The sequence below is a fragment of the Vicugna pacos genome, chromosome 5 (assembly GCF_048564905.1).
Source record: "Vicugna pacos chromosome 5, VicPac4, whole genome shotgun sequence".
NCBI classification, from domain to species: Eukaryota; Metazoa; Chordata; class Mammalia; order Artiodactyla; family Camelidae; genus Vicugna; species Vicugna pacos.
This window is the reverse complement of record NC_132991.1, coordinates 29,986,715-30,004,824: the sequence shown is the minus strand read 5'-3', so window position 1 is coordinate 30,004,824 and position 18,110 is coordinate 29,986,715. Positions and strand designations below refer to the sequence as shown.

The window sequence follows — 18,110 nt, the reverse complement described above, 5'->3', positions numbered from 1 at the left end:
CCACACCCATCTGTCAAAGTGACTTCATGCTGAGACCACCCAACTGGCTTGTGGTACAAAACTTAACAGCCATTTCTTTATTGAGTCGATCAAAATAGCTGATGCTTGGAGGAGACGGAGGAATCCATTTTCTACTACTGTTCCTTGCTACCTTTAGTTCACAGGGCACTAGGAGGACTCTGGAATAAGCAATGAGGTGTTTGGTGGTCTGCCCCTAACGTCCTATTTCACCTTTTCTCTTCTCACAGCCTACCTTCGTTAAAATTGGAGATATAAGGTAAACTGAAGCGTTATGACAATGTCATCTTCTTTGTATAAAATGACATCTTGACCTGGTGTGACAGGCTGAATAAAGCCACCTCCCAAAGATGTCTACATCCTCATCCCGGTCACCTGTGAACATTTACCAACACGTCAAAGGCACTGTGTCTACGTTAAGGATCTAGACTGGGGAGATTACTCTGGATCATCTGGGGGGCAGGCCCAATGGGATCACAAAGGTCAGTAAAGGAAGGAGGCCAGAGGATGAGAGGCAGAGAAGGCCCAGGAGCCAAGGAGTGTAAGCAAGTTCTATAAACTGAAAGGGCAGGGAAACTGATTCCCCAGAGAACACCACCCTGTAGACTTATTTTATTCGTCTGACCAAAAGAACTGTAAGATAATAAATCTGTGTTGTTTTGAGCTGCTAAAGTTTATGGCATATTTGTTCCAGCACTGGTAAGAAACAAATACACTGTGTTAATTCTTATTTATCCTAAAGTCAGCCCAGGCACCCTTTCCTACAGGAAGCCTCCCATGAAAGCTCATACCCCATCATCTGCCCTCCTTCCCCCTTCTCCTTTTGCCCCGCTATTCCTCCTCTTCACAAAGCACCTGGCATTTACCTTTATACAGCCTAGTAGGATAACCAGAAATAGTCATCTGTTTCCTTAACTAGATTGGGATGTTCCCTCTTAAGGGCGGAACCTCTGTCTTACTCATCATCTTATTTCAGTGTCAATGTTCCTGACATCTACGGGCACTCAAACACTCACGACAATTTTTTCCAGTAAGTTAGCATGACTCAACCCTAAATGACCAGCAGGATACCGCCTTCACTTCCTTACTACATGATGAAGACACAGATGATTAAGAAGTAACTAGTTCATTACCGGAAGCTCAGAAATCCTATATAAATGCTCCTTTCTCCTCTAAAAAGGATATGAAAATATTATTTGCCCATAGTACACTGGCTTCAAAGTAGTAAACACTCTTTCTACCTCCAATGAAAAAGTTGATACAGTTTTCAGTCCTGTGGAGAAACCAAGAATTGGGTTGAGTGAAGAGAGAAAGAAAATAGAAGAGGAACAGCTAGAGATGAACAGATAATTCTCCAAAAGTTATTGAGGTGAACTGTATTTTCCCAAGATGCCTACAGCAGTCTCTCCCACTCCACATGTCCTTGTGCACTGTGACCCTCCCACTGCACCATTAAGAAGTGAAGTCACTGCTTTCCCCTTTGCATCTGGGTTGGTCTTAGTGACTCACTTGTAACCAACCAGCAGAAGCAACACTGATGAATTTCAAGACTAGTTCAGAAGACACATTGTGACTTCTGTCTCTTTGAATGTCTGCTCTCCATGCTCCCTCCTGGGCACTCCCTCTTGGAAGCCAGCTGTCATGCTACGAGATGCTCCAGCCACATAGAGCTCTACACAGAGGGAGGCACTCTGGTTGACAGGCTCCACTGAGCTCAGTCTTTGAGTCATCACCACCCAGAAACTAGATACACCAGTGAGGAAGCCTTCAAGGGAACCCCTGCCCCAGTCTGTCGCATCTTTCCTGATGAGACCCCAGATGTGACAGAGCAAAGGCAATCATCCCTGCCATGCCCAGCCTGACTTCCTAACCTACAGAATCCATGGGCCTAATAAAACTAAGTTCAGGGTAATTTATGATGGACAAGCCATAACTACAACAGTGAATACACCATCCAAAGGATAATCATGGTGACTTTGCTTCCTGATCCTCGAGAGACGGACTGGTCACAGTCCAGGTGAATTAGAGCAATCTAATTCTGGGCCAATATGGTGAAAGTCACAGATGTTCTAGAACTGTCACTTCCAGAGTTTGAGATTTGAGAGAACACATTTTTTATAGTTCAATAAGAGACTGAAAACAGAAGTACCCTTTCTTCTATGCTGAAATTTTTTACCACTGAACGAGTTATCTGGATGGTCTTGTGCTGGATTTATAATGATACACCCTTCAAATATTTGAGAGGTTAGATTAGATGGGATTAAACTCAGAGGGATGCTGGAAGCACACCAGAGTGTCTGCTCTCCTTCCTGCCCCATCGGACCCACTGTAAATAAAACTTGACAGGCTTTCTTAAATCAACTTAATAATGCGGAGCGCCTGTGCTCTCAGACGCCCAGTAGCTAAACCACGTCCGCTCACTTAGGAAGCCTTTTAGCAAAAGGTGAAGAGAAGAACGGCGACTGCCAAGAGTGCTGTGCACGAGAGAGCTGGTGGCCTTGAGGGACTCATTTTACAAGGCTCCGTCTGTCTGTGCTGGAAGGTCAGACGTGGGAAGGATTTGGGCCTTTTAAGAACCAAACTGAAGCCTCAGGCTTATTTCTTAAAGCCAGATACTGTCATTTTGGAAGCAGATGAGAACACAGTTATAATCAATCTGAAATCCTGATGAATGCCACGTGCATCTCCCAGGAGCCTGGGGGAGCTGGTGCACAAAGCCCTCAGAGGGTTTGATTAGTAGTGTCAGAGAGAGCTAGTCTGCTGCACTCTATGCAGCCTCAGTGCCTTTTCCCTTTGATTTCAAACAGGAGTTTTTTTATTTTTTTTTTTATTGCCAGACTTTTGGGGACAGTTTCTTAAAGGCAATTTCTCAGATATGTCAAAAAATATAATGGAAAAAAGTAGGAAGACTAAGAAAAGTTGAGGAGAGCAAGGACTAGGTAGAAGACCTCAAGGTTCCTAAGGGAAATTGGACTAAAAGGAGTGTTCCTAACTCCAAAGTGGGGGCCAGCTGACATCCTTAACCAGTACGTGTAATTTTCTGATCCAGAGGTTTGATAGCCACAGTCCATGTCATTTGGGAGAGAAGAAATAGTGTTTATGGTGGCCAGGCTTCAAGGGCACAGCCTGAGCGTCTAGCCACATTTTAGGAATGTCTGCCCGTTTTCCAGTTTCCTTTGTTGACTCTGTGCATGTCTTGACATCTTTCCAATCAACCCTTTCTTCTGTATGTTATAGTCAGTTTCAGCTTCTTGCAAACAAGACACTGAAACTAATGCAAATACCAACAGAGTGACCTTTACTTCCAAATGTATTTTTTTTTCTGTCTGGTAGAACAAATGCTCCAAAATAGCTATTGCCAGGTAACTAAGAAAGCACCAATGTAGGGAAGATGGAAATCTGTCCTTCCACGTGGTTAAATTAGCCAATAAGGAAAAACAGATGAATCCTTGTTCTCACCCTGGTCCTCAATTTGGGACCATAAATTTTCATGAGGAGATGTTTCAACACCAAAACCAGATGTGTTAATTCCCTTTATTAAAAAAAAATGTTTAAGGGAAAAGAATTCAAGGAGCATAATGGATTTAGTCTTCATCTACAAACTAGACTCAACATTTTCAGGCATGTCACAAACTATGCTTGGTACAAGTTTACTATCTGAATTTATGTAACTAAAACTCATTAATCATCATATACATTGAGGTGATTTATGTGCTTGCTCAGTGACGTAGGGTAGGCTTAGGCCCAAGCCCCCAAAACCCACCAAAAGCAGGAATGTTAATTCTTCCCGCCATCAGCCACCATTAAATTGGAAATGCTGTTTTCCTAAAACATGTACTTCAGACATTATGAGACACGGAGCATTAGAAGTCTTTGCAAAAACAGAAAACCACTCTTGCTGGGATTCTGAATATTAATTGAAATAAGAGAAATCAATGTAATCATGCATTAAAATCTATCAAAAGCTAAAAAATACTTTCCTTTAATTTACAGTTGAATTAATTAGAGGTGGTCAAATAAGACAGAATGGATTTGTTGGATCAAGAAGTAGAGGGAGAAAAAATCGTGCTACATACTTAAGATGTGTGGTCTTTCAGTATGCTGTTAGCGTCTGCTACTGCAGCAGTATGCTCAGTTACGCTCTGCCAATGATCCAAGACCAAAGGGTCTGGCAAGCTAACGCATGTTACTTTATCTGCAAAAATAGATAACTGATGTCTGATGTCAGCCACACCACCACCCTACGCCACTCCCAGCCGTGAAAGCAGGGATATCCCTGTATCCTTCTTAAGGAGATGAATGGAATCCCAATGCCCCAAAGCAATAAAAGCTTTAAAAACCATCTTCCGGAGGGCAAAGACCTCTTTGGTCCGACTCCCCAGTACCAGGATACCTGGGATGGTGCTCTCTCTTCCACGGGCTATTCAACAGGTATTTCTCACAAGACCCTATCTGCACAGGCACCTGAGATCATAAGGACAACTTTTCTTAATCAGCAACAGCTGGCTCCCAAACTTCCCTAAATCCAGAAGATTCCACTGACACTTTTGCTCAAATAATTAAAGAATACACTTTTCACTATGATATATGCAAAAAAAAAAAATCAACTCACATAAAGACAGGCAAAAAGGAGAAAAGGAAAAGATTTAAAAAACTCTGGCCTGCGGGTAGCTTTATGTTTTTGTTTTGTTTTAAAACAAGATCAAAATAAACTAATGCTTCTTTCATCCTCAGACTCAACAGGTAAATAAGGCGATGATCTGGATGATCTTTTGACCTGTCCCTAAGAATAAAGTTTCTAGGGAGCATGCTCCTACCCTGTCCCCACACACATGGCTATTCGGACAGTCCTCTTCTTGGGCTGCCTACATGGACACCACAGCTTGAGGTGAATGCAAGCCAGGAGCACCCACAGAACCAGCTCTGTCCTTGTCCCTTCTCCCGCTGGCATGGTTTGTTTTCTCTAAGATGCAAATGCCTGTCCAAGGAGAAATCAGAACTTAAACACCCACCATAATTCCTAAGAAATTACAGAAATGTGGTTAAAGCTCTACAAATTCAAGGTCAAAATTTAGTTCTTTTTACTACTAGCCAGCTATTAGATTTAGCAGGAGTACATTTTTTTTTTCCAACTAAGCACACACTATGCCCTAAATGGCTAAATCACATACAATTCTGACACCAGACAGTTAAAACTCAATTCTGCCAGTATTTATGTGCAAATTATGCATAGGAAAGGCACTCTACCTTATTTAAGAGAAAATAAATTTAACATTCATCTCATGAATTACTGGCTTTAATGCATACTGATTCTATGCAATTATAATTTTAGGACATAATTTGACCTGCAGTAGTAATCAGTTGCTTGTTATAATGTGGCTTTTATTATAACAAGGATCACTGATAACAGTATAGTAAGTGCTTCCAGCGTGGAGAAGATTTTGCACGTGATACATTCAAAATATGATCTAATGATAAAAGATTTGAGAGTGATATTAGCTTTATATGCTGTTTTACTTTCACATTTGACCCATCTACCCAAACACGTATCTCCTTATTTATAAACATAAGTTTTATGTACTGATGTATGATAATATAAAAACATTCTCTGACAAGTCTTATCTCTACATTATCCATTTGTTTTGGAAGCCAGAGTATGAATTTAAAGGTTCCCTACCATTTTTCGTCATTTTCCTAGAAACCAAATCTTTTTTCACGATCTCTACGGTTGAATATATTTGGTTCTGTCCACGGTTGCATTAGCAAAATGGATAATATCAAAATCTTAAGGCACTGGGGAGAGGAAGGCAATGCAAATAAAAGGGGCAGGAGGGCTGTGTTCTCTATGGACTGCAGCGTCTTTGAAGCCTGACAGCCCATGTACAGGATTATGGGTGGCTCACTGGTACATCTGTCAGTGGGGGTGGTGAGTCTAATTAAGGGGGTACAGGGTGGGGAGGGGCTCCCAGATCCTGCCTAATACAGTTTTTCCCTCAGCAGATTCACACACAACTGGGCCCAAACATCACCAAAAATGGAAATTCAAAATCAGGAGCACCAAATCTTGACCCTGGCTCTACCACTTTTCTGACCACAGGACCACGGGCCAATAATATATTTGACATTTTAGTTTATTCTTCTGTAATATGGCAGTATTAATATTTGTCTTATTTGGTTCCTGTAGAACCAAATGATTTAATGTGTGTACCTGGCACAGCCCTTGGCACATAGTAGGACTTCAATAAATGCCAGCTCAGTTCTACTCCAGAGGCTTCCAGGAAAGATAAGGGTCTGGAAGTCCTTCTGAGATATGACTTTTACTCCAGGTTGGGTTTTTTGTGTGTGCTGGTGGTGGGGGTGGGGGGAGTTGAGAGGGATTAGGTTTATTTTTTTAATTTTTTTTCTAATAGAGGTATTGGGGTTTGAACCCAGGACCTTGTGCATGTTATGCATGTGCTAAGCATGCACTGTACCACTGAGCTATATCCTCCACCTCCACCCCCAGTTTGGGTCTTAATCCAGAAGCATCTGGAATCAAATGGGATTGCCAGGATAAGGCATAACCTGGTTGATGGTCCCACTGTAAGCTGGGGCTCCAATGTCTTCAATTACTCTGGTAACATCCCACCTCAATGTAGCCTCAGATTTTAGACACATTACTAGGGGAGGGAGCCTTCTAGACTTTGTAAAGCTGCACACCACCACCAAGGGAAACTGGCTACGATTTCCGTAGTGATACCCTGATACTCTGGTTCAAAATCCTTGGTGTCATATTATCTTCGTGTAACTGTTTCTTCTTTTGTAGTCATTTAGTTTCCATTTCAATCAAGCATGCCCAGTGGCTGTTGTTTTCCTGTGACCAGATCACCAGATTAAGATGACAAACTGCTAAAATCAGTGTCTGTATTTGATATGTTTCTCATCGCATCCAGCAAAGCAATGATCATACATCTGATCTGAGGAAAATAACTACAATGAAGGAGTTGGTGAAATTTACAAGGTGGATGCTCAAGTAACAACCATAATGAAAACTACGTACATTTAACAATATCTGCTTTCAAACTTGGCTATTTCGTGTTCTCCTAAGGAAAGCGAGTCCTGCAAATAGTTTTTAACTCTTCTTGGGAATGAGACACCAAGGGAAGCTTAATGCATCCACTTACAATATTTAGACTGAGTTCATTACTTCTCCCTCAGTGACATCTTAGATAATTTACTATTATACCCTTTAGGCCCTAGAATAAATGAAAAGGTAAATCATGGTGATGGATGTTAACTAGACTTATAGTGGTGATCATTTTGCAATATATACAAATACCGATTTGTTATGCTGTACACCTGAAACTAATATAATGTTATATGTCAATTATATCTCAATAATAACACACACACGGTAAACCATTCTGTTCAAAGATGTCCAAATAGAAGATGTTTGTGTGAGCCTTCTTTTTAAAACTATAGAGTATCCTACCTCCTTAAAGTTGTCAAATGCTGATAAAATGATTTCATGCCCGCCTCTGACAAGACAAACGGCTGCCAACAATTCTAAGACAAGGGCTTTTGTTCTGTCAAAACAAGAAGAAAAAAAATACACAAATCAGTGAAAGTGAACGAATTGGCTGATTCTTCTAAGATGAATATGATAATAAAATATTTGTCCGTGTATGTTTTTTCAAACTTTTACCAACTAAGGCATAGTTATATTAAAGCCAGATGCATTTTCAAATCTTCACCCACTTCCACGTACGTGACTTACTGAGGGTAGCAAATTTGGAAGGCATGTTTCCCCCTTCCAAGACTACAAATTACTCACAAATGAAAATTAATTCTGGGAAGATTAAGTCTTTAGTTCTATCATCAGATGACTCAGTGTATGCTCAGTGTACTATGGTTGGAAAAGGGTTTTTACTAGCTAAAGACAATAGGAAACACAAGACTATTCAGGGAAACCACCCACTGGTTAAATATTTTCTCTGGTTTTAATAGACTCATGGACGTAGAAAATAAACTGTGGTTACAAGGCAGGGAAGAGAGGTGAGGAGTAAGGGATAGATTAGGAGTTTGGGATTAACAGATACACACTACTAATATAACACAGATAAACAACAAGGACCTACTATTTAGCACAGTGAACTATATTCATTACCTTGTAATAACTTAAAATGGAAACAAATCTGAAAAAGTATATGTATGTATATGGATAGCTTAATCTCTTTGCTGTACACCTGAAACTAACATTGTAAGTCAACTACACTTCAATAAAAATAAGAATAAAAAAAAAATATTTTCTCTGTTCCTAGAGTCAGAGGTATAACATTTGCCAAAGTTCAAAATCAACTGAAATCAATGTCCTACATTTCAAATCTGCTAATTTGTCATGGCTCCATAAAAATCCCCCACAACAATGCAAATTTTCATCATTTTTCCCCCTATGCAGGAGATTTGAAAGGAGCTGGATTACAGCTGTGCTAATACAAGGGTATTTTCTCTGACTGAAGAAAACAAAACTCCATCTGAAATATTTTTAGAAGGAGAACCTTAGGGATACTATCTAAGTTTTCAAATACAATGTCAAGGACAGCGCTGTTTCTTCACAGTAAGATTACTTCAGTATTTCATCTTTTTTCTGGAATAAAAGCTAGTGCCAACCTCTAAATGAAGATTGTTCTGATAATTCACAATATCAGCTGTCTTAAGAAAAATGAATAATGACCTCCCCATAGTGGAAGCAGGAACAAAGATGTGTGACTACTTGGGGTTCTGGTAAACTAAGGAAGCAATCACAAAGGTGCAAAAGCTTTTAATCAGGGGAAGTCTAAAATAATAATATTCAACATTTAAATAGGATATACGGTTTGCATTGCACTCTGAATCAGAAAGGATCTAATTTATAATCATATTTTAATTGAATTAAGTTTTCAGATACGCAGTCTATATAGAGAGATCTGATAAGAGGGAGTAACACGTGTGAAATGCAGAAATGCACTAGAATGGAAAACACATGACACTAAAGTAAATTGATGAAGACAGGCTTCTAGACGTCATCTGTGATGTGAATAATACATGGCACTGGCCTTTATAGGAAAGTGAATACGGAAAGAAATCTGCATGCACAGTTATGTTTATTTTGTGAGGTTTTTTTGTTTGTTTGTTTGGTAATAAAAGCTACATGTGTAAAGGTTGCAAATGATGTGTGGAGAAGGGGCAGTGGTTTTAGTCCGCTTTCAGCAGTAAGTGGTGTGGCTAAGTCTGTACCAAGACTCTCCTGGCCACAGTCCCAACAACCTGGCAGCTCCACGCTCTTCACTCAATTTTGCTACATTTGCAAGGATGCTGAGAACCAGGCCTCAAGGGGAATGAAAGCTTGAAGTAAACAGTGAAGGGCCATAGCTATCACCAGTTGCTCAAACTCTGCCACACGTGAAAATCTAACAAAGCTGTAAATAAAATTCTACGTAGCCACGGAGTCTATTGGCAATCTTAATTTAAACAGTTGTACTTGAAAGTTTCCAAACTCTAATTTGGTTAAGGGTCAATGAGCTCTCTGCTTTCCTAATTAGAGTTAGATCTGTATGTTACAAAGCCAGCTTACCTTGGATTCTTGTTGTTCAAGCTTAGTGCAATCTCATTGACAGCATGTGGATGAGACATGACCATGTTGAAACCATACTGAAATTGATATGGAAAAAACAAAGCATTAAGAGTCAATTGAGGGGACTGTTAATGTTGATGAAAAAACAAAAACCTAAAGTTTCTACCTAATGTAATTTTATACCATCATAAATGTACTTATGTCTCTAGCACATCAGTGTCTGAACATATTTCTCTATGAAAAATTTCAGGAATGATGCTATTATCAAGGCACCATATTCCCATTCTCTACGAATAAACTACATGCTTCTCTTTGTTAAAAAGGATGAAAAGGCTCCAGCCCACTGATTCTCCAACCCAGCTGCTTGGCAAAATTACCTGGGAAAGTAAACAAAACACCCATTACCCAGGACACACTCCAGGTCAATTTCTTTTGAATCTCAAGGACAGAGCCCTAGCATCTGAACTCTTTTAAGCTGACTTCACTGCGCAACGAGAGTGGACATCGCCTCTAGTCCCTTCCCTGGGCAGTGGCTATCAGGACCAAAAGCCTGGGAAAATCTGCCTTGCTGTGAGGCAAGTTACTTTATCCTTCTATAAAATGAAGTAAGTTCAATAAACAGGACCAAGAATCATTCTTGATTCTTCTGAGTTGAGGATTTGTTCTTTCTCCTCCAAACTCACTCTCAGCTCATGATCTTATTTCCAGTTATGCTGAGAAAAAATAAGCAATCAGAAAAAAAACTTCCAAAAGCTCCCACCAAATCAACTCACCCACATAGATATGTGGCTTCCCTTCTCACTTCTTCCTGAAGGTGAACTCTCCCATGAGCCCAACTAAGGCCATTCCTGCACTTGAGCTCTTGATCCCATTCCCTCTCACCAACTTAAGAACATTATATGCTCCAGCAATTCTCCCACTCCATCATTATTTTTTCCCCCTCTCTGATTCAATACTATTAGCATAAAAACATGATGCAAATTCTTACCTTTTTTTTTTAATGGAGGTACTGAGGATTGAACCCAGGACCTTGTGCATGCTAAGCACTCACTCTACCACTGAGCTATTACCCTCCCTTGCAAATTGTCTCATCTTAAACAACAGCAACAACAAAATCTCTCTTAATCCTACAACCTGTGTCCAGTTACTGCCTCAATTCTCTGCTATTCTTTTGCAGCAAAACTCCAACCACTTATGGTCTCCAATTCCTCTCTTCCTGTTCTCTCTCAATACCACTTCAATCAGGCATTTCATCCCCACCACTCTGATGAACTGCTACCGAGATTACCTATGACCTGCACTTGGCTAGAGCCCCTGAAAAACTCTCATGACTTAGCAGCAGCACTGGACACAGCTAAGTACTCTCTGCTCCTTGAAGCATTTCCTGTACTTGGCTCCTATCTCTCTGGCTATTTCTCAGTCTCTGTAGCAAATTTTTCTTCATCTCTCTGACATATGAACAGAATACACTAGAGTTATTTGGGACCTCTTTGCTTCTCTGTCTACCCCTGCTGATTTCCTTGACTCTCCTGCCTTTATATGTCACATATTAACTCCCAAGTTTGTACTTCCAGCCCAGAACTCCAGACTGGCATATCCGACCACCTATTTAAGATCTCTATTTGGATGCCTATGGACATCTGAAAGTTAACATTCCCCAAACTGAACTTCCAATCAGGTCTCCCAAATCTACTCATCCTGTAGCCTTCCCTATCTTAGTAGATGGCAACTCCATCTTACAGGTGCCCAGGACAAACACCTTGGAGCAGCCCTCCACTCCTCACCACACACCCAAAGTTATTGTCTTTACCACCGAACAAAATCAGGATCTGGCCACTTCTCATCACCTCTGCTTCTATTATGCTGATCCATACTTCCATCAACACTCACCTAAATTAAAGCAACAACCTCCTAAAAGATCTACCCTCCCTTTGTCTTTGCCCCCCAAGATCAATCCTAACACAGAAGCCAGAGTGATTATCTTAAATTCAAGGGTCAGATCAAGTCACACTTTTCCTTAGAACACTTCAATAGCTTTCCACTTATAGTAAAGCCAATGTTCTTCTACCAGCTTAGAAAACCCTACATAATTAGGACCCCATTTTAACTTCAGATTTCATCTTCTTCTTTCTCCTGCTTATTCATTCTGGCCCAGCCAACCTGACCTTCTTTCTGGGCCTTGAGCACATCAGACCTATAGTGCCTCAGGGTCTTTGCATCTGCCTCCTCTCTGCCCCGAATCTTTTTTCTTAAATATCCCTTACCTTGTTCTCTCATTCCAGTTGTTACAAATCTGATTTCACCACTCATTAGCCATATGACTCTGGGCTTCTCTATGTTTCAGTTTCCTCATCAATAAAATGGGGAGAGTAATATTACCAATCTCAAAGGACTGTTATGAGGCTTAAATCAAGTAATAGACTACAGTAAAGTACTAGACTGTAGACTATGTGTTTGCTTTCATTTCATCACTGTTATTATCTGAAATTCTATACAGTTTACCAATTTAATTGTTTATCATGTCTCCCCTCAATATAAAGTGAGTTCCATGGGGCACTTATTTATTTGATGCTATAGTACTTGTGCCTAGAACAGGGTCTAACAAGGATCAAAAAATATTAATAGATTGAAAGAATAAACACACGTTTCCCTTCTTAAACTCAATCTGGCACGCTTATGTTGGGTTTAAACTCTAATACATCCTATGTATTTACTGTCCATTTCAACTTGGACCCATCTGTAGCATCTCTATCAATGGAAATCAAATCCGAATTTCTAATTTGAACTGTTTGTCTAATTCTCACCCCAGTTTGCTTTTCCTAGGTTTTTTTGGGGGGGGGGCGGAATTAGTTTTATGTAGGTATGTACGTATATATGTATTTATTGACTGATTAATGAAGGTACTAGGAATTGAACCCAGGACCTCACGCATGCCAAACACTCTACCACAGGGAGCTATACCCTCCCCCCCCTCCCCAACTAGACTTTCGACCCTATGAGTTCACCCTAGATACTCCAGGCTCTAACTCCCGCTTTGTGGTTAGCATGAATCCTACACACTGTAGCCGCTCCCGGTGTTTCTCAGAGTAGGGATAATCTGCATCCATCATCTGAAGGAGGGCTCTGCCTTTCTAACAAGAACCCTCCAAGTGCTTCTTATGAAGATTAGGAACCAATGAGTCCAACCAACAGTAACTGCAGCTCCTTGCCTGTTCATCATATAAGCCTTTGAGAAACAATGACCTACACAGTGTGTAAGTCTGTTCATTCCTAAGGTTCTAAAGTTGTTTCATTATTGCCCACAACCAGTGGCTTACTCAGTCTTTAATAGTCACAAACATTTACCAAGTCATCTAGACAAGTTTGTCAATGTGGGAGGAAAATTTCTTCCCTTTAAGTATATTATAAGTTATAAATGCTAATTAAAAATATAAGGGCCATAAATTATGAGCACAAATATGATCCAGACCTTTCTTTTTCAATAGAATCTCATTAAATCCTAACATTTATCTCAAATAGAAATAATACAAAGAAACCAAAGAGAACAAGATCTCAGTCTAATGAATTCAAATTTTTTTTTAAAAAAGATCAGAAAGACAAACCTACCTGATAATTCATGATGGCACGTAAACACATGATACAGACATGCACGTCATCTTTTTTACTCACTAATCTTGAATTTTTCAGGGTTCTTCTGCTTGGCAAAGTATTATACCTACAAATAAAAAAAGGAAACTTCTATAAAACTATAGACTACTTTCCAATTGTAGGCAAATGCACTTAAAGAAAAAAAAGGACATTGTTTTCTCTACCTTTGCCTATACCTAAATGTGGATGGCAGGTCAAACCGCCACCAACTAACCCATCACCACCAAGCTGTTTCCGTAGACCGTGAGGCCTGCATGATTCTGTGTACTTGTAATTATCACATCAGGCCAGATACCCACAGACAGCGCACCTCAACTCTCCTCACAGCATGTAACAAATCGGATTCTACGTGAAACTCATCAATAATCCAGGCTCTCGTCAATAGGCCAAGCTAGATTTGCAGAGGTGATCTGAGACAACATGCATGTAGACTGCAGTTGTAAACAAGTGAAGGGGGAAAGCTTAGCTTATTTGCAGACCTTCTATCATCTATCCCATTTTTATCATCTGACCCAATTTTAATGGTACCTTCCCTTCCCATCGTTGCTCTCAGGAGTCCCTACTTCAGATTTTAAGCCTAGGCCAGGTCATATATTAGCTACTGTGATATCAGCCTGTGATACTGAACCTTAATAGTATGCAAAACTTAAATAGTATGCAAATATCTCCTCAGCCTGATCCCTCACCTAAAGCCCTGTAAGGCAGCTGAAACTGAGACGGAAATCTGCCGACATTTCATAGGGTTATGATGTTTCAAACGGGGGTTCATTCTGGAGACTCTATATTGCTAAGCCTTAGTTCTCCTTTCTGCAGATTTATGAGAGTCTGCAAGTTATAAAGCAGTGACTATGTAAGATGGTAAGTCGGAAGATGGTAACACTGAGGGCTTCAGTGTGAGATTAAAATGACTGCCTCAGAGGGGAAACCCATGAAAGTTTTCTCCACAGCTCCAAGCTGAAGTGCAAGCACATTTCAAAAGCTGTCAACTCACTTCCCACAGAGTCAATGACAGAAATGTTCCAGGAAATAAGCTACAGGCCTTCCTTCTCCTTGAATTAAGCTGATTTTTAAAAGTTTAAGGAAGCCTAATTAATACTAATTGCTTTCAAAAGTCTCACAGGTGCAGGTTAAGAGCGGAAAACTGAATTGACAGGTATGTCTGCAACTGTTCAGCTGAGCAACCCTTTTACATTTGATTTTCTATTCAAAAATTACCAAACGGAAGAAAGATGATTCTTTCATGTAAGCCTATTAAGGAACCAAATAAATTTTTGAAAAGTAGTTCATCAAGTCATTTGTCTCAATACACCTGACTGTGTAAAAACCTGGTTTGCTTACCCTGGTTTTAAAGAAGAATGCTTTGAGGACTTCCTGCTTTACTCACACTGGAAAATGCCATTTCAGTAATGGAAGCTGGCCTAATTCAGTTCTGAATGCAGGAACAGGTAAGGAAACACATTCAGATTCTGGTGTTAGGAAGCCCAATGTCAGTGTCTTAAATACAACCTTAAAAGGTGCCACTTTGCCACAGCCCGAGCATGACTGCTAACGCCTGGACAGAAGTCTCGCCGAGACTGGTGCCTCCCCATACAACCACCACACCACTAGTCCAATCCAGAATGTCATCTTCGCAGTCCACACCTGAAGTTTCTTCCCTTCCTCTGCCAGTCTTCACTTATGTTAACCTCAGGTTTGTATGTCATTAGGGGGATCACTTGTTGGCTTTGTAATAGCTGATTAGAGACAGTTGTCTCTAATTTCTAACTAAAAGCAATGGCTATTAGTGTAAAAAAGTCATCTAAGGTAAAAAAAAAAAAGTGTCATCAAGGGAATCAATCGTCATTTGCTGAATTATTATTTACATGCGGTAGCAGTGACCACAGAAGATGTACCTACACAAACAAACCACTATTTAAGGAAGCTGGGCCAGGTCATTCCACATCACTTCCAAATAAACATTCCTGATTTCAGAAAGGAGACCAAACTTACACATCTAATGGTGCTTCCTAAGAGGTGTAAAGTAACAAAACAGGTTCCTGCCTTTTATTTATTAATTCAGTTCTTCAGCTATACTGTAAAAACTCTAAGAAGGCAAAATACTTACACTATTTGGAGAAACCAGTAAAAATTGACTATAATATCCTACTTAGTAAATACTAACACAAAGGGCTTGTATTTGTTGTAGTAGGTGGTTAATCTCAAATATATTTTCTGGATCAACTTTTGGAATGTATTTAATACAAAACAGCACATGCACACTTGTCAATATTTAAGGAGTTTATAAAGTACATAATACATAAGACATCAATAAATAAAAACAATGTGTATTTTATTTATTGATATTCTATCCTTCAGAACAATAGAGCTAGCTTTTTTCCTGAAGTGAATGATATCTGAAAAAAAACTCATTTTTCCCTGATTTCTGGTTTATATAAAAAGAGTGAGAATTAAAGGAAACATATGAAATTGTGTTTAAATTCACAGCATTACAATAAATTAAAAAAACACCACCTATAAGCAGTGACAGCAAGAAAACCATAGCACTGACAGCTGAAGATCTGTGATATTTACATCAACCTTTCCTGACACAGATGAGGAAACTGATGCCCAAAGACATGACATCCACAGAGCCAAGTACAAGTAAGAGATGAGACAAAACCCCAGGTCTCCTCACTAGGAATCAGGTCAGTCACTCTCTACAAACTGCTTCTCAGCTTGATTCATCAACTACCTATCAGGTTATCATGTAAAAAATCTACTGCCTACAGCCATATGTGCTGATGAGTTCCTTGTCAAATGTCCATACCCTGTCTTCCCGAGAGCATTTTTCTGCCTGGGTCCTATATAGGTGTTATTCCCCCTCCCTTCCAATAACGATTTCACCATACAGGATTAAGGCTTAGTTTGCAAGAACAGCAGCATCTGAGCATCTTCTTCAGGATATAGTGGCTCATCCACTTGGCAAGCAAAGTTTTCTCTTTAACTCTATCCTATATCACTTATCAGGCAAGTGAGCATTTTTTTTAACTTAATAGGAAACTTTGCTCTATATTTTGAAATTCTCATTCTAAAAAAATTTCCCCCACTAAGTAAATGCATTCCTGATAATAAATGTCACAACTCTTTACTTCGGCAAAAACAAAGTGTTTGCAAACAGCTTAACTTAGGATCACCTTAAATGTCCAAGACTAGATTTCAGAGACTGTGCCATGGGTCAGCACGGATACTAATCTACTCTTCAGCATGCACATTTTGTAGAGTTTGACAATTTATGTGATTAGAGATTTGGTTTATTTGCTTTAATTATCATCTGAGTACCCTATTATCTTTTTTCTTCTGGGACATGTTTTAAATTCAGCTCCTAGGCACAGTGTTGATACTATCCAAAGAACATGTCCCCATGGAGCTGTTTAATAGATTCTCCAAGCTGACTCTAAAATTCCAACAGAATTATGGCTAACAACCTTATTGCAACCATTTTCCACAACAAGGACACCTGGACAAGGTGAGCAATCCACAAGAACTGGCCCCTGGTACTCTCTACCAACCACGGGAAATCAAACTAAATCTCGTGTTTAAGCCCCAAAGTTAGTTTTATTACGCATCTACTGTTTATGTTAAATGTCTATGAAGTACTAAGGGAAAATAAAAAATCAAGTGTTGCTTCTGCCACCATCTAGTTTAGGAAGCAAGAAATGATATCACTAGCCCCTGTATTAAGAGGTGCTCTGTCTACAGCTAGCCCACCCCTTCTGCTGCATGCACATTCTAATGTTTAAAATGAATTTAGTAATAGTACACACACCTACACAGCACAATATGGTGGAGTGGTAACAGTCACACCCCATAGGAGAACACTTTTTTGCAAAGGATCATACTTAAAATCCTCATATGATCTTTTCTCAATGAAGCCATATTTGATCGAGTTAGTATATATCTACTTTTGGTAAATGTCTTTAGGCATATGAAAGTTGTTTTTAAGTGAAGCTCTAATTCAACGAGCAGGTATAAAAGGACTGGACACATTTGGGATAAGTATCATAAAGGTGACATACAGTGAACGTAACTGAACATAAACTGTTACTAACACAGATTTAAACACACTACTTGTAATTCTTTGAACAGTGGAATTACAAAATACTTCCACCCATTATTTTATCTGTACTTTAAACTTTATATAATGGATGTATATTGCCTTCCAAATAAAGAAAAAACAAGTGCACAAGAAACAAACTCCTGCAGATGGTCTAGGTTTACATTCATCTAGGACAGAAAGCTAACTAGAACATGTGATAATGCTCTCCCCACTTTAATCGCCCCACAGAAGAATGTCTCCTAGAAGGCTTCTTATGTGGAAAGCTGGTTCTTAAGTGGAGAACCATGTTTAGAGTTTCCATGAAGAGGTCAAATTCCACCACAACACATGTAGCAAAAGAACAAAGTATCATCAGAACAACTAAGCCTAGAAAATTTTACTCCCTGGGGCCACACACATCCACTTGGATGCCAATAAACCTGAATACAATGACTAACAGTTTCCATAGAAAAAAGATAAGGGTAAGTGATTAGTGATCTCTGCCAAGTATACGAGTCACACTGATTCACTTAGGTAGGGCTGGAAAATCACAGCAACGATCCATCACCAATTCAAAACTCAAACAGCTCAAATGAAACTAGCCACTCCAGCCAAATACTGCATGTACAAGGTGCCGCTGCACAATCGTGTTAACACAGGTAAATATGATGCAATGTACTAGCTTTAAAATGGTAGATAAAGGCCTGAATCCAGTTTCCTGCTACAGTCCTTTAGGCTATGCTCTCTCCACCTTTCGCAAGCGCTGGCCATCCCACT

General features: G+C 39.7%; 1 protein-coding gene across 6 annotated transcripts in view; it reads right to left on the bottom strand.

Annotated features, from left to right (window-relative positions):
- FMNL2 (formin like 2) overlaps positions 1 to 18,110 on the bottom strand; it is a 366,592-nt gene that overhangs the window by 48,675 nt on the left and 299,807 nt on the right. For all 6 annotated transcript variants that reach the window (XM_072960970.1, XM_072960969.1, XM_031678518.2 and 3 more), the window contains 3 exons: positions 13,217 to 13,325; positions 9,611 to 9,687; positions 7,490 to 7,583 (listed from right to left, as the gene is read on the bottom strand). In XM_072960970.1, coding sequence (XP_072817071.1) covers positions 7,490 to 7,583; positions 9,611 to 9,687; positions 13,217 to 13,325 — 280 coding nt within the window. The remainder of the gene's footprint in view (positions 1 to 7,489; positions 7,584 to 9,610; positions 9,688 to 13,216; positions 13,326 to 18,110) is intronic.